At 40.3% G+C, this 24,346-nt stretch overlaps 1 protein-coding gene across 1 annotated transcript in view; it reads left to right on the top strand.

Moving 5' to 3' along the window:
* Positions 1–18,055, top strand: part of HIBADH (3-hydroxyisobutyrate dehydrogenase) — a 105,449-nt gene extending 87,394 nt beyond the window's left edge. Inside the window, exons 5-8 of the mRNA XM_081243745.1 lie at positions 2,959–3,092; positions 4,665–4,741; positions 12,086–12,242; positions 16,869–18,055. Coding sequence (XP_081099871.1) covers positions 2,959–3,092; positions 4,665–4,741; positions 12,086–12,242; positions 16,869–17,027 — 527 coding nt within the window. The 3' untranslated portion in view covers positions 17,028–18,055. The remainder of the gene's footprint in view (positions 1–2,958; positions 3,093–4,664; positions 4,742–12,085; positions 12,243–16,868) is intronic.
* The last annotated feature ends 6,291 nt before the right edge of the window (positions 18,056–24,346 follow it).

The raw sequence follows: 24,346 nt of genomic DNA, 5'->3' as shown, positions 1-24,346 counted from the left end.
TTGAATGTAGATTATGATAAAGTTGGAAATAATAACCCCACCATAATGAGAGGAGGAAGGAGTGGAAATACCACAGACTTGTGAATTAAAAGATGAATTATTCTTTCTTTTGTGGTCTTCTCTTAAGTAACTTATTTCTTCTTTTTGAAGTACATGTTTGAACACGTGAGAAAGTACACCTGTCAAAAGATTAACCAGCTGAGAACCATTGTCAGCATTAATTTTCCTTTAATAAATGACTCTCTGAAGCTATTTAGCAGCCTGTAATCTAGATACAAAGCTATTGACCTATGATGGATAGTGCTGGATTTGTTTGTAAGCTTTGACTTATATCGTCTACATAATTTCTCCAGGTCAGAGCAACAGGATTTAGAATAAGGTTGGTTATGTGGTTGAAATTAAAATGGCCATAGAAATTGAGCAAAAATAATTGTAAAACATTAATGATCCCACCATCTTGGTGAAGTAAATTAGAAACTAATGAAATGACAGTCACTTAAACTTCAACATTATCAGAATGTTCAAATGACACAGATGAGTTAATTAAAAGCATTTCTTATAATTGGGTTTTTGTACATAATCAGTTCCACAGTGTCTGAAAATATTGTGAAATAATGTAATTTAACCATATATAAGCATCTCAGGCTTTCATAACATGTGAACACTTCCTCTGCCAACACTGTCTGGCTAACATAATGCTGACTTCTTTTGCTCTCAATAATTAGTTAAAAATAGCATGAACTGTAAAATAGAAAGGCTACTTGGTTTGGCAGTAGCAAAATATTCACAATTTGAATGAAATAAGGATCTCCTCATTTGGCTTTTTATGTATTAAAAACTGTGTATTTCATTGCATAAGTTAAATTCAAAAGTAGGCCATTACTTGCAGCTGTCTATATTCGAATGGCCAGGTTTGATACATAGTACAATTATGGTTTCTTTTTTATATATATAAATTTATTTATTTACTTTTGGCTGTGTTGGGTCTTCGTTTCTGCGCGAGGGCTTTCCCTAGTTGCAGCAAGCAGGGGCCGCTCTTCATCGCGGTGCGCGGGCCTCTCACTATCGCAGCCTCTCTTGTGGAGCACAGGCTCCAGACGTGCAGGCTCAGTAGTTGTGGCTCACGGGCCCAGTTGCTCCGCGGCATGTGGGATCTTCCCAGACCAGGCCTTGAACCCGTGTCCCCTGCATTGGCAGGCAGATTCTCAACCACTGCGCCACCAGGGAAGCCCCAATTATGGTTTCTTTATTCCTAGCTGTACTATAAATAAGTTGTAAAGGCAAAAATTGTACTAATATAGCTCTTCCACACACTTTCCTGGTTGTGAACAACAAAACCTAACTTGAAAATTATGAATGAAGATTTCTCTAATGCTAAAAGTAATAATAATGCTCTCGGTTTTATTTTATAGTTAATAAAAACTTAGATGAGTGAAGTTCCCCCCCCACTTCCTTTTTAAGACAAGTCTAGGCCATATTTTCTGTGCTGAAGTAAAAGTTGCTTCTCCAATCATTTCCATTAGTGAACATACATCAAACCTTTGCTAACGAGTGGCCAAACCAATGTTAAAATTTATTTCTTCTTCCTGACATATCACTAAGAATGAATTGCCCAAAAGGTGTACAGGCATACCTCATTTTATTGCTCTTCACAAATATTGGGTTTTTCCATTATACTGTATATAGAATGGATAAACAGCAAGGTCCTACTGTATAGCACAGGGAACTATATTCAATATCCTGTGATAAACCATAATGGAAAAGAATTTTTAAAGGAATGTATATATGTATAACTGAATCACTTTGCTATACAGCGGAAATTAACATGACATTGTAAATCAACTATACTTCAATAATTTATTTTAAAAAGACAAATATTGTGGTAACCTTGAGGTGTCAGATGATGCTTAGCATTTTTAGCAGTAAAGAATTTTTAAATTAAGGTGTGTACATTGTTTTTATAGACATAATGCTATTGCCCACGTAATAGACTACAGTATTCATGTGACTCTCACCTTATTTCAATATTCACCTTATAGGGGTGGTCTGGAACTGACCCCACAAAATCTTCAAGCTATGCGTGCCTGTATAGCAGGAGGGAAAAGAAAAATCAAATAGTATTAGAAAGTGCACATCAGAATAATCAGTCTAGCTAAGCAACTGTTTTCTTTACCTTAAAGAATTTTTTTTTTTTGCGGTACATGGGCCTCTCACTTTGTGGCCTCTCCCGTTGCGGAGCACAGGCTCCGGACGTGCAGGCTCAGCAGCCATGGCTCACGGGCCTAGCTGCTCCGCAGCATGTGGGATCTTCCCAGACTGGGGCACGAACCCGTGTCCCCTGCCTCGGCAGGCGGACTCTCAACCACTGCACCACCAGAGAAGCCCTACCTTAAAGAATCTTTACCTACAAAGAATCTTTCTTTACCTACAAAGAGTCTTTCCATCTGAAATGCCTACTTGTTTATGGGAGAAAGAGACAAGTCCCTCTCTTTGTAGATCTCATCTGTACATAGTGTACAGAGAGCGAGTGAGTGAGCCAGAGACCCCAGATCCAGACTCAGGCAGCTGACCCCTCTGGCTGCTCCCATGCTGGTCAGGGCACAGGTCATCTTTTTTATATACTTTCTATTACTGAATAGGTTTCTCAGGAGACTAAGAGATGCACGGGAATAATAAAATTCACATTTTAAATCCCCATGGTACTCCATGATCGTGCCAAAATATTTGAGATGAATGCAGAGTTTGACTGAATCTGTATGTCCCCTTTGGCTTATAAGTAACCTGCATGTTACTTGACAATTAAAATATTCCAAGAGAGGCTTATGCCTGACATAAATATAACTTGGAGGCAAGGTGTTTTCATTTGGTTTGAGGATTTTCTCTAATTTTATACTATACTTAAACACTTGAAGAAATGTATCCCTCTTCTTCTATCCCTTTACCCCCCAAACTATTCAGGTGTGGGAGCTGCTCGGTCTGGGAACCTCACGTTTATGGTGGGCGGAGTCGAAGAAGAATTTGCTGCTGCCCAGGAGCTTCTGGGGTGCATGGGCTCCAATGTGGTGCATTGTGGAGCCGTCGGGACTGGGCAGGTAACGTCTGCACAGCAGTGACACTGACTTGATGATGTAGAATCAGCTAATGTTCATTTTTCTTTCCTGACCACAATTTGATTCCTCCTTACTCTGTTCAATCTGTGGATTCTTTGTTTGCTCAGATTTTCTTAAATTAATTTGGAATGAGTTAGTTTTCCATCATTCCTGTTGGAAGTAAGCAGAGATAAACCAGTAATTTAAAAAGACATCAAAAGTTCCATCCTTTCAGACTTTGACATATTTATCCCAGTGACCACAGAAATTATCCTTAAAACGGCTTCTGTATGAAGTGCTCATGTTATCTGATTTGCTGTTATCTTCCCTCTAATTTTGTAATTGCTCGCCACAGCTCTATTTGTAGTACTGTCGGGTAGAAGCAACCTATGCACTTTAGTCTTTTTCTTAAAAAACCAGACCATTTTCATTAAGAAATGTGTTATATCGATTCTCTAATCAGGTAGAGGTGAATGACTACAATGAACTCTGAAATCAAACTGGTTGTCCCCCTCCCACCCAACACACACACTATCACTCGCTCCTCTTCATGCTTTGTCCTGGTCAGTGGTACCAGCTTTATCTTATTCAGGACTTCGGTATGATCTTAGATATATCTGTTGTCTCCATTCCCTTGTCCAGTCAGTCTCCAGGTTCTATTGATTTTTGCTTCAGTGGCTCTCATTGTTGGCTATCTTGTTCATTCCACACATTACCTGGTTCAATCTTTCATTATCTCACACCTTGTTTACTGCTCACAGGGCCTAGTAGATCTCTGGATACCAGGTTTACCACTTTGCCAACATTGTAACCAAAACCAACTCCATCAAGATGCTTGTATCATCATAGGTTTCCCAGTTCTGACACTTTGCATAGATCCCTATTTCGTACCACGTCAAGTTTGGACACTAGCTTCCATAGCTCTTGACCCAGTCTTAACTATCAAACTTCTCCTCATTCCTTAAAACCACTGCACATGAGTCCATTTTCTTACTGTTCTCAGGAATATCTCATGCCCTTGTGTATTTATTTTTTTCCCTGCTCTCCTTCTTTCCCTCTCTTGCCTATTTAAATCCTGCCTGGCCTTCTGAGAGATGGTTTCAGGTTCTGCTTCCTCTCTGCACCTGCCCTCAGTGATCTGGTTTCTCTGAACTCCTACTCTGTCTGTCTTACGGTTTCTACCATACAGTTTACCACTTAGTTGTGTTTCCTTGTTCATTGCCTTTTCATTTGGTGTGTTACTCCTGTTTCCCCAGTTAGAATGTCAGCCTCATTCCTGAAGGAGCAGTTGTGCCACATCAATCAGTATTCCCTGTTGTGCTTGCGCCCATAGGAGTAGCTCAGTCGCCACACTGCAGAGCTCTTCCCTAGGGGAAGAGGACCCCCTCCCAGTCTGCTCTGGGATCTAGTGTTAAGCTCAGAGGGAGGCTTGCAGCACCAAGTGCCTTTCCTCCTTTGAAAGAATCAACAGTTGAATGCTCTTACTTTTAGAAATGTGGAATAGGGTGAAGAAATCTTCCTGTGAGTTATAGCTTGAAAATAAAGATATTTAATATGTACTCAATTTATTTTCAGGCTGCGAAGATCTGCAACAACTTGCTGTTAGCTATTAGTATGATTGGAACTGCTGAAGCTATGAATCTGGGAATCAGGTTTGTTGAATAGTACATTTTCATATACTAACAGTTTTTATGAGCTTTCCGTTTTGATTTTCTGATGTTGAAAACAAATGTTCATGAGAGATAAATCCGTTGATCCAGGAACATTTTGAAAGTATTTCATTATTGAACTTTAATAGACTTTGCTTATTGGGCGACCAATAGGACCCTGGAGAGCATGAATGCTCTCTGCCGTAAGCCATAAAATGTATTGTGCTTTATATTTGAAGTTACATTATCCTTTTTATATGGGAGCTCCATTTCTTCTATTATGTTGAAATGCAAGAGACACTTTTACTATAAAATTTAAACAATCTCTGGTAGTGTAGGACAAATTTGTATAAAATACAGTTTTTTTTTTTTTTTTTTTTTTTTTCTTTTTGCGGTATGCGGGCCTCTCACTGTTGTGGCCTCTCCCGTTGCGGAGCACAGGCTCCGGATGCGCAGGCCCAGCGGCCATGGCTCACGGGCCCAGCCGCTCCGCGGCATATGGGATCCTCCCAGACCGGGGCACGAACCCGTATCCCCTGCATCGGCAGGCGGACTCTCAACCACTGCGCCACCAGGGAGGCCCTAAAATACAGTTTTAATGTATAGTGAATTCAGGTGTTATGCTACCATGTGACTGGTTTTATGTATCTATTTTAAATATAGTCCCCAAAATCTACACTAAAAGTGTTCTTGGTTGTTTATTCTCAGGATAAACTGGATGGCATTCATGAAGCTGCAACTCGTATGCATAATAACTCTTTTCATTTTAACTTCCCTAGGGTTTTGTTACTTTACATTAAGTATATATCTTTTCATTGAAATAAAATGGCATTCATACTTTGCTGAAAGTGATTCAGGAATTCAGTTTTTCCTACGATGGTGATCATCCTTTAGAATGCTTAAGGTTAATGTCTTAATTTTAGCCTTTAATCTTTTGGGTTAGGAATGCTACATATGATTAATCACCTAATTAATTTTTTGGGTGTTTTGCATTTCATGAATATAATAAATATACATTTCTTACTTTAGAAAATGCTTAATGAGAAAGATGCTTTTACTGAGGTGTTTTTTTCACACGTCCCCAAACTGCTTGCCAAATATATCACGAATCAGAGTAGTGTTTCATACCATAGCTTTTGATGAAAGCAATAAAAAGAGCCAAAGTGTTTGAGATATTTTTTAAAACACAGTAATGGATTCACATTTCCTCTTAATTACCATATCAAGATGCTGTTGTTTTATTGAATTGCCCTTGGCTCAGATGTTAAACTGTCTTGACCTATTAAGTTGTCATGTTGTAATTGAGACAAAAGAGGAATTTGCTTTGCATCAGCGCTAATTGGTTTATCAATATCCTGTACCATTTACATTTTAAAATTGAATGTCTGTAAGATGGTAAGGCATATTTGTACAAAGCCTTAATAAAACTGGTGGTATATAAGAAGCTGTTCAGAGTGTTATGTCTGTATTGTAGCCAGTTTAGGCTATGGGTCACTTATCATAATTGAAAAACCAGTTACTAGTAACTTTTTATGTTCATCCTCTAGATTAATTTTATGGAGGAGGAAAATGTAAATTTCTGGAACCAAAATTGCATACAAAATTAATTGGTGTTGACAGTAGGATTAGAGCATTAGTATGCATTTGCATCTTTAGAATTTTATTTTCATTTTTTCTGGATATAAATGAGTATATAATAAAAAAAGTAAAAGCCTAGGTTATACTATACTGAAATTTCCCTCTCTTTTTGCCAGTTTATTTTATATTCTGCTTCTTACTTTAAACGTCACTGGATCTAGAATGTTCCTTAGGCATCCTCTAGCATTCCTCAAATAATTTTCCTAGCAAAAGTCTTATTAGATGATCATTCTAAAATGAAGTTTTTGTATAATAAGTGCTTATGGAAGTCTAACTCCAAAAGCCAGCTAATAAAGAATAGTATGAAAATCAGTTGAATCATATGAATAAAATGTATACAATGAAATGTATACACTGGCTACTAGAGCAAGTTTATTATCAAAGAGAAAAGAAAGTGATAAAATTCCAAACAGCAATATTAAGAGCAGAAGCAATAAATAGATTTTCCCTTATTGTTGGCCTTGATCCACTATTACAAAAACAATATTTAGAAATATGAAACTTTCAATGTTTAATTTTTCCAAAACTCTATTACTGTTACTGATGTATATGTGTGTAAATGAAATATTTACACATACACACACACACACACACACACACACACACATGTCTGAACACAAAGCAGGAACTCATTGTTTTTACTTAACTGTTACAATAATTTGTAAGTTTATGGTGCACTACATTGTACTAATGAATTGCTTATTTTCATGACATTAGGATTTTATCGGTTTATCTTACAGAGATTCCCAGTGGTTTGAAAGTCCTAAAAATGATTGCTTCTGCTATTGTCTTTTCTCCATGGTTTACAGACATGGTTTAAAATGACAGGAATGTTCTCTAATAGAGTATAGAGAGCGGCCACGATTTATTGAGCATTGCAAGGTGAAAGAGAAAATTGGCATCAGCAAGCATAAATTCCCAAGTAGTAAATTCCCACAAAGTAGTATAGCATCAAAGTGGTTCAGCCACATTTATATTCTGTTCACTCTGAAGTAAAAATTTTTTTAAAGAATTAATGTCAACATTTACAAATTGAGTTACCTATTCCTATGAAGTGATCGTTTCTGATTAATTTCATTCTCATAAGTCAGTGTCTTTTCTTGAACACTGACGTTTCCCTTTTTTAAATAGAAGAATAAAACCTTATAGTTTTAAACTCCTGTTGACCCTATGATCTTTTACAATGAGTGTTTATGGATGTTAGTGAGATTTTTAAATGCTGTAAAAAAGTAAAGCATAAAAAATATTGGTATACAACATATTTGGAAATTCTTTTTTACTAGAGCTTTCTGCCTTCTAACTGGGATCTATTTAGGACTCAGAACCTAGTTTTATGGTACTGAAAGGGCCTTACTTGCGTTAGAGAGGTCTTATTCCCATGCACCACATAAGAATAACATTGGTAATGTGAGTTTTGTTTTTTTGTTTTCATTTTTATTCTGCTGGAAATTATGTTTTTTGTTTGGTTTGCTTTTTTTTTTTTTCAATATGGGTGGTATAACAAGTTATTTGCATTGCCAACAGGGCCCAGGCCCCTCTAGCAACAGCCATATTGTCTCCTTCCACCAAAAGAAGCTTAAAACAGTCAAACTTCTGGAAGGCCGTTCAAGATGAGAACTTTCCCACAAGCATAATTTTAGCTTCCTGGTTACTTCCCTAAGGAGGTGTTGCCATTTCATTTAGGTGATGACTGAAACCTTTTAGTTGTATACCCTGATAGATATAACATATGGCAAAAGGTTTATAATAAAGGTTTGGCCCAATTTCTTATTAAACTGATAGGATGCCATCATGTTGGCTGATTAAGTGACTACCCAGATGACCCAGTGAGACTCAGGGCAGTGAGTGTGGGTGTCTGTTGATGACCACATCCCAGCTCTGTCACAGACTTAAGCTTTTCTCATCTGTAAAATGACAAAAATAATAGTATCTATCCACAGTAGCAGTAGTATCTGTTGTGAAGAGTAAATTAAGTCATCCATGTAAATCTTTTAAAACAGTGCCCGATACATAGTAGGTGCTCAATACATGGTAGTTATTGACGTGATGGTGGTGGTGGTTTGTATTTGAATTGAATTGTACGTTAATGTTTTTTTCTTCATAACACTTCTCACTGTCTAGCATTATATATTTATTTGTTTGTTTATTGTCTGTCTTCCCAACTAGAATGCAGGCTCTATGAGCTTTGTCTGCTCACCACTGTATCTTTTTTTTTTTAAATTAATTAATTAATTTATTTATTTTTGGCCGCATTGGGTCTTCGTTGCTGCACGCGGGCTTTCTCTAGTTGCGGAGAATGGGAGCTACTCTTCATTGAGGTGTTCAGGCTTCTCACTGTGGTGGCTTCTCATGTTGCAGAGCACAGGCTCTAGGTGTGCGGGCTTTAGTAGTTGTGGCACGCGGGCTCAGTAGTTGTGGCTCGCGGGCTCTAGAGCGCAGGCTCAGTAGTTGTGGTGCATAGGCTTAGTTGCTCCGTGGCATGTGGGATCTTCCCGGACCAGGTCTCGAACCCATGTCCCCTGCATTGGCAGGCGGATTCTTAACCACTGCGCCACCAGGGAAGTCCCTCACCACTGTATCTTAAGAACATCCCCGGCATGTAACAGGCACTCAATGAAGATTTGTCAGACGAATGAGGTGGGGGTCGGGGGGCTCTTCCCCTGCCTCAGGTAAACGTTACTGGGCAGGTGTCTTAACTGGCCCACTCCTGGAGGGCAGGCACAGCCTCTTCTTAGATGACAGGTCTGCGTAAACATTGGTGAATAACGGAATGATTGATTTAAGTTGACATAGTCTTAGATGTTTCATTTCCAGATTGGTTCTGTGATACAAACATCTCAGTTTAGGGACATTGTTTGCTTTGTTCTTACATAAAACCAGACAGTATAGATACTTAGAGAGACTATAAGGTGAACAAACTTTTTTGGCCCTTAAAAGCCTTGGTTACAGTGAAGGCAGACACTTGGCTTCTCTTTAATTTTTCTTATAGTTTATGCATCATTTTTACTTCTCCCAAAAGTTCATTTAAAATTCTTGCGTTTTAAAGGTGAGTAGATTTGACACAGTGACGTTTATTTGAGTTGCGTTATATATGCGGTCAGAGCAATGAATTCATTCTGTTTATATCAGAGAACATTCCAGCAATTGTAAAGCCACATGCATGCATGCGCACACTCTCGAACCACATCCAGTGGCAAGTTATTATGGGGACTGACAGACTGTCATCCTTTTGACGGCTTGAGCTGTATATCTCCTGAACAGCAATGGGGCTCTTATGCAGAAAGTATCATATGTTCCCAGCCAATTTACAGGGAAACAGCAATAACATTTTATCATGGTTGAGAGCCCAGTAGCTGCTTCCTATTAAACTTGCCCTTTCAGATACCTGTCTTGGATTAATTTGTTGATTTCAAATGAAACTCAGTCTTCTCCAGTGAAGCATGACGTTCTAGGATAGACTCCCTGAATGACAATTACTGTGTATTCTAGCTGGTTTCAGACCATTACAAGCCTTGGGCACAGTGGAAGACAGAGGACTTCAGTAACTGATTTTAATATCATGTCTAATTTTAACTGTCAGTTATATATATGCCAGTGAAAGAATCCTCAGAAAGATGAAATGCAAAACACTTCTAACTTGCTCTTTTTAATGATACACTTTGCTGTTGGGGGGTTGTGGGGGACTGGAGAGGGAGTAGCCATCTCCTAAAGAGAATCAGCATGGTGGGGAAGCATCAGATTTGAAAAGTGAGCACATAACAACTGCCACCTCATTTTTGTGTGTGCCCGTCAGAATGCTTCTAAATAGTAATATGTTCACCAAAAAGGGTTCCATATCAGCGCCAGTATTTTTCCTTGAACATTCAAGAAAAATGAAATGTAGTGTTTTACAAAGGATAATAAGCTTTGCTCCCATTTTGGTGAGTATTATAGACAGAGTATGAATTTCTTTAGCAATAAAGAGTGTTGTGAGGCACTGTTGGGTCTAACCTGGTAGGTTATAAGGAGGGGGAGTATCTCTGCTGCTTTGAATGTAATGAGCCATTTTTAAAAATCTAAATTAGGAAGCCTGAATTATATTCCAAATGGAAGGTAAAGACAATGTTTTGGGGTCTTTAAAAATATCCCCTGCTCATAGAGCACATTAGACATATATATTCTTGCATATTTGTGCTTAGACAATATATTTGCAGTTATAGCAAATTAACTAGTTGTTCATTTGTGATTTTACTTTTCACAATTTTTCCCTAAGTGCATTGGCTTTATCTTTTCCTAAGTCATCTGTTACCATAGCATCCTGATAGCCTAATTATATTTGAAAGGGGAAAGGAAGCATCAGTAGCAAATTATACATGTAACAAACTTGGATCTTTATAAAAGAATGAATGAAACCATCAGGTTTCTTTCCAGCAGTGTACAATTGAACAGAATGTATGACAGCTGATTTAGATGGAATCTTTATCAGTTATAATCTTAGTAAAAACTGCTCATTATAACACAGGCCACCATGTGAGTTCATCTTCATGGCATGCCATATAGTATTCCTTGAACCACAGCTGCTCCTTGAAAGCCTGATTACATAACAGTTGTATTATGTGGTAAGTCCGTACACATTCTGGCTATTAGCCCTAGACCCTGCTCGAGCATTGGAAAAAGGTTTTACTCGTCATTCTATTCTGATCTGGAAATAGACAATTTTGAACACACAAGTAATAAGCAGCACCCCAAAATGCACAGTTCGTTTAATATTTACATGTGCCTCTGTTTAATTTTTTTTTTTTATTCTGGAAGGGATTGGTTTTAAGAAAAGGCAGAAAGTTTTATTTGAAACTTGATTCAAAGATACGTAGCAAAACTGTGCTTCCCAGGCTGCACTAAGATACTTGGAATAAAGTAATAGAGCATTTTAATTCTACTTTTTTTCTGGGTCCACATTGAACAGCCGTTTATGCCATCAGCTCAGTGATAGAACAAATGATGTTTCCGCTTGGGCAAGCTTTGTTTTATCAGGATCAGTAACCTTATCAGCAGTTGACCCAGAACTATAATGCATGTCTCTGAATAGATAGCATATGTCACAACTCTGTGCAGACTTGCTTCATAAGCAAGAATGTCTAATGAAAATTTAATAAATAAGGAAAAGTTTACAGCAAGAAATGTCTTCTTTTATAATGATAACTTCCCTTAAGCTCATTTTACTGCTCGTGGCTCATCTCTTGCATTTATTCTCTCATAAGAGCTAAAGGAATAAACATACATATAAATGCATCCACATGGACTCCCATGATACATAATTTAACTGTCAATATTCCTTTCTGAAATACATCACTTGTGAGTAAAGACTGTAGAATTTAGATGATCATCTTGGCTTAAGGTTCTTATGTGACACATAAATGCAATAATGTCCAAAAGACTAGAAAACCCATGTGTGTGATAAACCAACAATACTTTTATGCAGTCGTATGTTATTTCTTAAAAGCAGGGTAGTGCAGAAGGTTTTCTCTCAGTGCAGAATGTCCTGGCTCAGAAATGTTTAATCACTAGCTTTTAATACCCTATAATTTAAGATTGGATTCTTCACTCTCATCAGTCTGCTTAGATATTTGAAGACATATCATAAATGGAGAGAGAAGATGGAGCATCCTCACACGTAAATAAGTCACACGTGACTTGTACATTTTGACATTTAACACTTCTTTTCTTTGACAGGTTAGGGCTTGACCCAAAACTCTTGGCTAAAATCCTAAATATGAGCTCAGGACGATGTTGGTCAAGTGACACCTATAATCCTGTACCTGGGGTGATGGATGGAGTTCCCTCGGCTAATAACTATCAGGGTGGATTCGGAACAACACTCATGGCTAAGGTATGGTAAAGGCAGAGACTACCCAAGAGAGCGGGGGTTGGGGGGGGATGTTTAGTGGTCTCGTTCTTCTTCCCTCCCTTCTCTCTCTCCCCACCTCACCCCACCCCCACTTCTCTCGTAACAAAGCATACGTCTATCCTAGAAGGCAAGATTACTAAAATAGTGACCCAGCCACTGGAAATTATTTAAAACTTAGCTTGGATAAAAACCTTTTATCTTGTTCATTTTTAATCCTGGCCTTTCAGATGAGATTTTTCTTTTGTGCTTGGGTTTGTTTGTAATGTGAGCCGGTAAAATGTTGTTCTTCATCATAAATTTACATTAATTTACCAAGCCCTTAGAATGGAAGCAGTAATAAGCATTTTCCGACGGTTATTAATATAATGACATTGGATATACATATCACAAAAGAAGAGAGGACCTTTCGCATGATGCTAGGTTTCTAAATACATCTTCCTACTTTAAGAATATATATATATATATTTATGTATAAAGTCATTTGAAATGCAAATTGTTGGCCTCCTCTCATTTGTGATCTCAACGTTAGAAAATACTTTTTAGACAAACAGACTTGTAGATTTTTGTGTAGAACTTATTCCCTACCCCACTCCCCACACCCCTGCCATTTACTTTTTGACAAAAGTAGTAATATGTACGGTTGTATACCGTATTCAGCTTACTCTCCTTCATTTCCCATGATGTTTCATCCATTCTACTTCTCGGCTGTGCCTTGAATTCACCCACTTGCCCTCTCTACCACTACCAGTACCTTGGCTGAACCTTGTTTAGATTCTACCACATCTGCCCTTAACTGGTCTCCTTGCCTTTCATTCTCATCTTCTTCTCCAGTTCATTTTCTGTGGTAAAGAGTGGACTTCCTAAAATGTAAAACCCTGATTATGTCATCTCTCCTGTTAAGTCTCTCTCGTGGTTTCCAGTTACTTGTAGATTAAAGTCCATCTCTGCACATTGTCTTAAAGGCCTTTGCTCTCCTCACCAGCTCATTTCTGCCTTCCCACCCTCCTCCTTTGCTTCAGCCACACCGAACTCGTTTGGCCTCTTGTTCCCTCTCCCTGGCAGCCCTCCACGCCTGCTCTTCCCTCTGCCTGCCTCATTCTTCCTTGCCCCTCCAGCTGGACCCCTGGCGCATTGTTGGCTCACTTTAAATATTTATTGGATCAAGCAATGTTTGAAACTATGTTTCTTATTTTGTAGTTTTATTTCTCCTCGTGTTTCATTTAAGAAAATATTTATTTTTATGCTAATCTGTACCTTGTATTTAGGTTTGCATATCCTCCACGCAGGCTTTTGTAGTTGTGCTGTGTTGCTCTTGTTGGAAACAGAAAGTAGCTCCTTAAGTGGATTGTTTTCACAAAGCTGCAGGGTCGTTTATTAGGGCACACAGAAGAGTGAAAGAATCGCATTTATGCCCAGTTTGCTTTATGTACATGTATGAAGTGGGTTGTGACCTGTTAGCTTATTTGGTTCCTAAAATACTGCTAATGGCTCCAGCAGAGGAAGCAGCTAACAAGTAACCTGTAAGCAGTGCTGGCTTTATCTGGGGACTCTCCTCTACGTCACACCTTTACTTCCATCATTTTCTCCAGTGTCCCTGCCCAGGAAGAATCTGCTCCTGTTGAGGTCCTTTAAAATTATTTTCTTGATTATAAAAGATAGCATAAGACAGTACAGTAGTAAAACATACGGACATTCCTGTTCTCTTTTGCTCTTTATAAGTTGTTATTTCCCTTATAAAGAGCAAGAGTTCTGAATTTTGCTTAAAATGAAAGCATTTAGAAAGGAACTTAAAAAATGCTTTCATCACCTCAGATAGCTGTTAGCAAAACACACCATAACTAATTAGACTTGTGTAGAGAATTTGATAGAGATTAAAGAAGTCCCCATCAGTGCTACATTGATTAAAGCAATCATACCTGCTTGGGCTGATCAGGCCTTTACTTACTAGGAGATATTTTGCTCAACTGCCATTAGATCTCATTGTGTTGGGGGAGATGATGTTAATGTGTCCTTGAAGTAGAGGCTTGTACATTTATTTCTAGGTCTTTTTTTTTTTGCGGTATGTGGGCCTCTCACTGTTGTGGCTTCTCCCATTGCGGAGCACAGGCTCCGGACGCGCAGGCTCAGTGGCCATGGCTCACGGGCTCAGCCGCTCCGCGGCATGTGGGATCCTCCCGGACCAGGGCACGAACCTGTGTCCCCTGCTTTGGCAGGCGGACTCCCAACCACTGTGCCACCAGGGAAGCCCTATTTCTAGGTCTTAACATCATAAGATTCTAATACATTGTGTGTATATAATCAGAACATAATCAATACAAAAACTAGATCTTTCTTCTAAACCCCACAACTTAGAAGTCTGTTTCTGATGGCCACTAAGGCACAAATGATGGAAAATTATGACCACTCTTATTACTCAACCAGTGTACCTGTGTCCTTGTAATACGTAACGATTTGGTCCTCCATTAATTTGTTGAAACCTTTTGCAATTGTTTTATATTTTTTTCCTGAACCACCCACTGAGCTCATGAATTCATAAATATTTTTATTTGATTAGTGAAGTGAGGTGTTTGTTTATTTTAAATTATATGTTACAAGCTTCAAAGGATACCTTCTTTTCTAACATTTCAGGGTTGGCAAGCCACTTAGGATTTTATAGACTAAATCACCTTTCTCTTTTTAGAATGTCCACCCTTTAAGGTAGCAGCCACCAAAGCTATTTTAGCTTCCCCTTTTTGGTTTCATTAGCTATTATTTGGGATATTTACTTGCCCCTTTGAAAACCTCTAATAGCCTCTTCTTCTCAATAGCGTTGTCTTCTCCTCGATACGTTGTGTTTACTCTAAGTTCTTATATTCTAGTTATACTACTAGGTTAAAAATTATAGGCAGTCTTTCTATGTAGATTTTCTGTCATTTTTAAATAAATGCATCTTGCAGATGTGCAGCAAAATGATGTTGACAAAAGAGGCTTATCTGCTTGTCTGGGTATAAGCAATAATGTAGCTGTCCACATTTGTGAAGTGTGTGGGTAATAATTAAACTTGCTTTTTAGTGGAAGCTATAGAAGACTTTAAGGTTAAGTAGATTTTCCAAATCTGTGGGTTTACATGTGAAAATTATACAAGTAAGCACAAAATACTGTTAACACCTATAGCATCATAGATATCCAAGAGGCTAGAGATTTAATCCATTCTTTAAACTTTGCTTATTTTTCCCTTGAATCATTTCCTCCTTTGAGTGGATGGTATCAATAACTACTCCGTTATCAAGGGTGTTCCTCAAAGAATACAAATAGTCCTCATCTTGCTTCTTGTCTTCCTCTTTCATTGCTTGTTGGCTTTTCCATTGATGGAGGAAATGAAGATGGTAATGGTAAGAAGGAAGTCTTGGTTTTGCCACTTGTTTTCAGCACTTATTTAATCACAAATAAAATGAAATGTGGGGAATATTGTTTCAGTTAACTATGCCTTCCTTGTCTTCCATCTACCCCCAGATGTTTCAAGGTTGGACAAGATTCCATTCTTAGAGTAGAGGATACCATTAACTACAGTTTAACTATAAAAGATTTATAACGTTAACTTTTGTCTATTTTGAAACAACCATAAGTTTTCCAAAACTCTCTGAATGAAACATTAGCTCTCAGAGATGTTAAAGTGTTGTTATGAAGCTGATTGTCTGTTGCACTTGAAAGAAAATCCAGCTTCCTCTCCAGACATCATAAAGCTTCCATGTTGCACCTCTGCCCATCCCCAGTCTCATTTCCCTCCCCAGCCCCTTGCTTATTCTAGTTCAGCCTCATTGGCCTTCTTACTGTTTCTTGAGCATCCAAGCCATGCCCCCCACCGCCAGGGGGCCTTTCCCTTGCTCTTCCACCTGCCTGAAACTCTCTGCCCCCTCACATTCAGATCTTAGGTCAAGTGTCTTTGCCTCGGGAGGTCTTCCCTAAACATCTCATCAATCAGAACTCTCAGAACTCTCTTCCTTCCACCCCACCCCTTGCTATGTATGACTTTCTGACCCCTTACCCTGCTTTATTTTTCTTCAGAGCACTTGTCATTGTCTGGAAGTTTAGTATTTGTTTTACTGTCTATCTTCCACGCTGGATAGTAAGTTCCTGAGAACAGTGACTTGGTTTTATTATCATGACTGCACATCACCAGTGCCCAGCACACAGCAGTTGTTAAATATGTGTTGACTAAGAGATCGAATGGATATTTTCATCACTGATAATTTCATCATGCTCAATTTCATAATGGGGCTTGTCTTAGGCTTACAGGCTTCTGTAGATTTGAAAAAGCATTCCCCTGTGTGATCTCACCTGGATAGGAACACCTGGCCGAAGTCAAAACAAAACAGATAGGTTTTGTGGAGGGTGGAGGAGTGGAGAGGCCACTCAGAAATCAAGGTTTCTCTCTGGAGCAGTTTTGCAGCTATAAGAAAGGACGTATAAAATATATATATATATATAACTTAACATCGTGCTTGTAAGTATCTTATTTTTTCAGGCTTCATTTTTTCTTCTTTGAAACCCAAGCATTAGGAGCCACGGTTCTGAAGTGAGCCTTAACTACCAACCTCAATGTATTCCCTCCGCCCTTGTTTGACTTAGGATCTGGGATTAGCACAAGACTCTGCTACCAGCACGAAGAGCCCAATCCTTCTGGGCAGTCAGGCCCATCAGATCTACAGGGTGATGTGTGCGAAGGGCTACTCCAAAAAAGACTTCTCATCCGTGTTCCAGTTTCTACGAGAGGAGGAGACGTTCTGAGTTTGCCCTTTGGCTGTGGACACTGTTGGGAACCAAACTCTGTCTTGGAGCCTCTTATTATAGCTCACTCCACAAGTAAATGGGCTTAATCAAAGGTCACCTGTCTGCTTTTGTTTGTCTAGTTCACAGTAAACCCTGGGATTTTTCACCCATTTTTAACTGCTTATTCTTTTTTTAGTCTGTTTTGGTTTTTTTTTTTTTTTGCTGTACGCGGGCCTCTCACTGTTGTGGCCTCTCCCGTTGCGGAGCACAGGCTCCGGACGCGCAGGCTCAGCGGCCATGGCTCACGGGGCCAGCCGCTCCGTGGCATGTGGGATCTTCCCGGACCGGGGCACGAACCCGTGTTCCCTGCATCGGCAGGCGGACTCTCAACCACTGCGCAACCAGGGAAGTCCTGCTTATTCTTTTTATCTATTTAGCAAACACGTATTATCTGATTTTTTTTTTTCCTGCAAGCCACTGATGGTCTCTGCTAGCTAGCTGATTGACCTTTTTCAAAAGTTTGATTCCTGAGCATCATTAGCCTACTTCAATCAGGATATTATTTACTCCACTTTACAAATAAAACCAAATTTTTTTCCACAGGATAAAACCTCTCCTGGAGGAAAGAAAAGAAATCGGTGTGAGGAAAGGAGTTAGAGAAAGGGGAAGTATAGTGAATTACTCACTGTGTCCCTCAGAAAGTTTGTCCTGTTAACCCAATGGTGGTATTTTTGCATTCTGAAGTTACCGGTTTATTTTCCAGGACTTGATAAAGCAAGAGAACTCCTTGCTGCATGCTGCGTAATTTGGACTCTGTTACATTACCTTGGTGTGCCCCTCTTGTAACAACTCCCAATACTCAGCAAACTTATTTTTTATATTTTTGCTTCCTTGTACATTCTTACTACATATTTTTTGACTTCAAAAGAATGACATCTTTAGAACTGTTTCAGAGCCTACGATGATATGTGCTTTAGATAATTATTATATTATCCTAAATATAACCATATTATTTTGAATTCAAATAAATTTCTATGCTGATAATACTTTCTTGGAGTTTTTGTGTCTTCCTAACCATTTGGTGCACAGTCAAATGATCTGACAAACTGGTGTTGCAGACTAATGGGGAAAGGATGAGAAGAAAGGGAAGGGAGGGGAGGTCAAGAGGAACCGAGTGTGAACTGACCGGCGGCCACAGCCCTCAGCCTACTGCTCTGCCTGCATCCTTAACAGGAATTTGTTTGAGTGTTTTCTGGGTTGTGGGTGCTATAGGAATTTGGCCTGCAATAAATGAAATATGTCCCAGTAGGGAGCATAGTTGCCACTTTCCCCACCACAGCCCCTAGAAATACTTCAGGCGATTAGGCCTAGATACCAGATTTAGCAGAAGGACTGCTATGTCCATCATTTTCCTGGTGATCAAAAATTCCAGGCATTAGTATAAGTGCTGGGGCTGCAGTGATAAGCAAAACCGATAAAATCCTGCCCTTGTAGACCATAAATTCTGGTGTCTCGTATGTGTGTATGTGAGGAGGTGTGACAGACAAGAAATAAATGTTTAATGTGTATGTCAGGTGATAATCAGGACTAAAAGGAGAAATAAAGCAGGGTAAGGGGGATGGATGGGGCGTCCTGGGGTATTTTATTAGGGTGGCGAGGGAAGGTATCTTTGTAAGGTGGCATTTGAGCAGAGATAGGAAGGAAGTGAGGGAACAAGCCATGTAGGTATCTGGGGAAAGAACATTGTAGGCATAGGGAACAGAAAGTACAAAGGCACTGAGGTAGGATAACAGCAGATAGGAGGACTAACGAGGCTGTAAGTGAAGTGTCATAACATGAGGGAGGCCAGATCGTGTAGGACCTTGGAGGCCATGTTAGGACGTTGGCTTTTATTCTGAGTGAAACAGGCAGTGTGTCAGTTACCAAAAGCAAAAGCTAACTGATACACTGCCACCCCCCAAGTTTGGTGGTTTAACATAACAAACGTTTATTATTTTTCAAGATTCTCAAGGTGCGCTGTGTTATTCATCTGACTGGGCTAACTCATTTGGAGCTGAAGGGTCTAGTTTGGCCTCACTCAGCAGGGACAGCTGGAATGGTTGGGGCTTCTGTCCACATGGTCACTCATCCTTCAGGAAGCTAACCCAAGTTTGCTGACCTGGTGGCAGAAGGTTCCCAGCAGCAACATAGGACAAGACCAAATGAACAAGTGCTTTTTAAGCCTCTGCTTGCTTTATGGCTGTATTGTCCCATTGGTCAAAGTCACCTAGCCAACCCCAGAGTTAGCATGGGACACGGACTACGTAAGAGTGTGGACACAGGGGCAGTAGGGGGGCCATTTTGCAAACACCGTAATATCATAGCCAGCCCATGGGAGATTTTGTTCAGAGGATTGATGTGCTCTGAGCTACTTTTAGAGGGATCGCTCTGGCTGTGGTGTGGAGAATAGAGCCTGGGGCAAGGGTGGAAGCAAGGAGGCCAGGTAGGAGGCAGTTATAATAATCTAGGTGAGACGTGATGGTGGCTGGGACCAGAATGATAAAGATGGGAGGCAAGAAGTCGTCAGATTCTGAACGTACAAGATAGAGCCACTAACTGATGGATGGGGAGAGAGAGAAAAGGAGGAGTCAAGGATGACTCCAAGGTTGGTGGAGAAGGTGGAAGAAAGACCATCTTCTGTGAGAGCAAGATTGTAGAAGAAGAATTGAGGTAGGATCGGGGGAGGTGTAGGAGAAAAAAATCAGGAGTTTATTTGAGGTGCCTAATAGACATGTGAGTAGAGAAAAACAGGTCCAAGGACCAAGCCCTGTGTTACTCTAGCTTTTAATGGTTGGGAACATGAGGCAGAACCAGCAGATGAGACTCAGTGACCAGTAAGGTAGGTAAAAACCAGTTCTAGGAACAGTGTCCTAGAAGCCAAGTGAAGACACGCTTTAAGGAGGGAATGCAAATTTGTATCAAAAGCTACTGATAAGTTGAGCAATGTAAGGGCTGAGAATTAGTCATTTGGATTTGGTGAAATAGAAGTCTTTGACTCTGACAGGTGCTTTGGTGGAGTGTTAGAAACGAGATTGGGAATGAGAGGAAAGAAACTGGAAGAAGTGAATAGAGACAAATTTCAAGTTTTGCTGTAAAAAGAAAACAGACAAATGGGATAGATACTGGTAGGGAACATGGGGTCAAGGGAAGTTTAATTATATTTTTAGGATGGGAGATGTTATGGGGTTATGCTGATGGAGGTGGAATGATCACATAGAGGGAAAAAGTAATGATGCACAAAAGAGGATACTTGCTAAGTGGTATCTTTTGAGTAGTTGAGAGAGGAAGGGTAGAAGCATGGATGGAGCTTTAAAAACTAAAACCCAGCACAGACACCATGTGTCAAGCTGCCAGCATCTTATATGAAGGATAGAGTAGTATTGTAATTAACTATACAGTTTTTCAACAGAGAATAATAAATTTTAGTGCTGGAAAGTACTTTACTGACCTCTAAGCCTTACCCCTGACCTCTAAGCCTTACCCCTGTAAGTCACCCTCCTGACCATTAGTTTTCTCATCTATAAAGTTATGAACAGTGTAGCCTAATATTAAGTGCTCTTTTGGAAACTTGAAACAAAACATAAGTCAAAGACAATCACAGATGTTGGCAAGCATGTGGAGAAAGTGGAACCCTCGTAACATTGCATCCACTTTGGAAAATAGTTTGGCAGTTCGTCGAAAGGTTAAACATGGAGTTACCATATGATCCAGCAGTTCTGCTCCTAGAAAGTGCTCAAGAAAAATGAAAATATACATCTGCACAAAAACTTGTACATGAATGTTCATAGCAACATTATTCAAAATAGCCAAAAAGTGGAAACCAATCCAAACATCCCTCAACTGACGATTGCATAAACAAACCGTGGTATATCCATACAATGGAAGGTAGGCCATAAAAAGGAATGAAGGGACTTCCCTGGTGGCACAGTGGTTAAGAATCCGCCTGCCAGTGCAGGGGACACAGGTTTGAGCCCTGGTCTGGGAAGATCCCACATGCCGCGGAGCAGCTAAGCCCATGCACCACAACTACTGAGCCTGCGCTTTAGAGCCCACAAGCCACAACTACTGAGCCCGCGTGCCACAACTACTGAAGCCTGCGCCTAGAGCCCGTGCTCCTCAACAAGAGAAGCCACCGCAATGAGAAGCCCGTGCACTGCAACAGAGTAGCCCCCGCTCGCCACAACTAGAGGAAGCCCGCATGCAGCAACAAAGGCCCAATGCAGCCAAAAATAAATAAATAAATAGATAAAGAAATAAATTTATTGAAGTACTGATACACGCTACAACATGGATCAACTGTGAAAACAGATGCCAAGTGAAAGAAGCCAGTCACAAAAAGCCACACACTGTGATTCTATATGAACTGTTGGGAAAAGGTGAATCTGCAGGGACAAAGTAGATTAGTGGTTTCCAGGGACTAGGGGAGAGGGGGAAATGGGAAGCGACTGCTACTAGGTATGGGGTTTCTGGGGTGATGAAAATGTTCTGGAATTAGTAGTGATGGTTGCACAACTTAGCGAATGTGTTGAAAACCATGGAATTGTACACTTTAAATGGTGAGTTTTATGGTGTGTGAAATAACTTTGAAAAAGAAAAACTAAGGAAAAGTCATGAGTTAAGATCCTTCTCTATTGATAAGTGATTCTCAACCAGGTTTTGCCCTGGGTGACATACAGCAATGTCTGGAGACATTGGGGGAGGGGATTCTACTGGCATCTAGTGGGTAGAAGCCAGGGATGCAGCTAAACATCCTACAGTGCACACGACAGGCCCCCTCAATCAGAATAATCCTGCCCCAAATGTCAATAACAGGGGGTTTGAGAAACCTTGCTCAGGTGTATATTCCACAAGTATCTTAAACTCAGTGTATCAGAACCCAAGCTCTGCATCCTCCCCAGCAGACCTGCTTTTCCTCCTGGTCCCTGTCCCATCCAGGTTCCCAGGAGCCATCCCTGACTCCGCTCTCTCCTCCACTCACTCTCCAAAGCGAATTCTAAATCTCTGGTGCCTACTTCACACCCTCATGGATTCCTGTCTAGAATACTTCTGTCGCTTTGTTGTTGCTTCTCTTTTTTTTCCTAAGAGCTTCGCTGAGGTATAATTTTACATACAGTAAAATTTGCTCATTTTAAATGTATGATTTAGTGACTTTCAGTCATCACCACAATCCAGTTTTCCATCACTGCCACCCCCTCCCTGAAAAGTCTCATTTAGTCACTCGCATTCTCTCCCTCCCCCAACCTCGAAGCTACAGGCAACCACTAATCTTTCTGCCTCTGTAGATTCGCAGCTGCTTCTTGGGCACCAATCTGGTTCTTCCACAATTCATTTTTCACCCCGCTGCATGGGAAGTGGAAGGCTGAAATTCACCTGCATCAAACTGTTTAGTCTCGGGTGCAGTGTGAACCCCTCAATTTCATGCTCTGGCTCTTATTTTACTTCACCAACGCTGTTGCCCTTTGCTTCCTCTATGGTACCCTGTGGGCAACAGGTTGTGAATCACAGCACTTGCCATTTCCCAAGCATGCCATGTTTCTCACACCTCAGGACCTTTGCACGTGCTGCTTCCTTCACCTGAAATGCCCTTCTCCTCCACTCCTGACTGACTGGCTCAGGCACCATATCATCTGAAAGGCCTTCTTTGGCCACCTCAGGCTGAGTCACTTCCCCTATGTTTCCATAGCTCTTTGTTGATACAGCCTGCATCATAGGACTTCTTACATTATGTTTGCATTATGTTCATCTGTCTTCTACAACAGACTGTGAGCTCTTTGAGGGCATAGAATGTGTCGTATTCAGCTTTGAGTCCCCCTGTTGAGGACAGCACCTGGCATTGAATAAGAGCTCAATAAATGACCAAGTGAGCGGAAGCGGCGGCATTGCCTTTGTGTTAGGTCAACTACAAACTGCATGAACTTTTCCCTGAAAGATTCTTCCTTAGCAGATCAAGTTTATTTTCCTTTGGGTTATAAATGATGCAGTTTGCTACACACAGCAGTCTTGCAGAATGTGGATCTTTTACAAAGGTTTCTTAGTCAAAAGGTTAGCTTATGCTGTTTGACTGAAGAAACTTATGGGGTCAAAATATGCATTTTTGATAGCAAGCTTTACTCTCATGTTTTTATGTACTTTAAACGTCAACTTGAATGCAGATAAAGCACACATATTCCCCTTTAAGGAGCACAGCAGTTCCGAATGGGATCTTTTATACCGTGCTGCCTAGGCCTTGAGGCATAAGGTAAATTTCATAATAACACAAGTTTGATTTATTCAAGGGGTTCTGTGAATAGTTAGGTGTTTGAGAGACTCTTTTGCTATCCTAGAGATCTGACACCATGTTGATGGAGCATATGCTCAGGCACAGCTGGGTCTGTATTTAAGTGAACCCCAAATGGTTTGGGTCTACTCTTTGGCCATTCTTCTCATTGCAGGGATTTTGATCTTGACTTGTTTTCTAAGCACTCAGAAATGTGTGCGATCTGTCTGCTTCCTATGGGGGGGTGGGGGGGGGTGGGAGAGAAAGGCAAACGCGGGCAGAGAATGGGGGGCGGTGTTATCCAGGTGCATAAATCCTACCCAGGCTACTGTCAGAAGCCTGCTGCTGCTCAGGAAAAGCGCACAGGTTACCACCAGCCTCAGCTGGAGTAACTGCCCCCTTGAGCATTCTCAGATGGCCAGCCAATGGGGAGTCATCTGCCTGAGTAGGGTTTTTAGCCATCTTTCAGTTCAATTGAAGAGGGAGCTTAAGGACATCATAGGGATTTGTAACGTTCCGTGCAAGGTGTCAGGCCCATAAACCAGCACGTCCATCGCGCCGATGTGCACGGGGAATCGTCTCTCGTTGGTGGCAGAGAGATTGAAGATGACCTTTTACTATTTAATTGTATTCATCATTTAATAATTCAAGAATACCTAAAAGGGATGAAGACTTCTTCATTCAGACTAGAATTTGACTCTCTCAGAATGTTAATAGGAAAATACAGTAAAGCTGAGGCGCTTTGCAAGCAGCCTGTAGGGAGTGACTTCAAGTGTCCTGGTTCCTAGAGTTGCCCCTGGCTGGGAGACAGGAGATCTGCGTTCTAGCCCTGCGTCAGCACTCACCTGTCTAATACCATGGGTCAGTTTCCTTCTGTTTAAAATGAGGGCATTGCACTGATCTCCGAGGTTTGTTTTAGCTTAAAATTCTTATACCTCTTAGTTAAGGGTTTAAGAAAATGTGAGGCATGTGCTTCTGACAGTTTTTGGACTCTGTCTGGTTAGGGATTATTTATTGCTCATATAGCCATTTCATGTATTAG

This window comes from Mesoplodon bidens (assembly GCF_964165515.1).
Source record: "Mesoplodon bidens genome assembly, chromosome: 9".
Classification (NCBI taxonomy): Eukaryota; Metazoa; Chordata; class Mammalia; order Artiodactyla; family Ziphiidae; genus Mesoplodon; species Mesoplodon bidens.
Note: the sequence above shows the minus strand (reverse complement) of the source record. Positions and strands in the feature narration are given on the sequence as shown.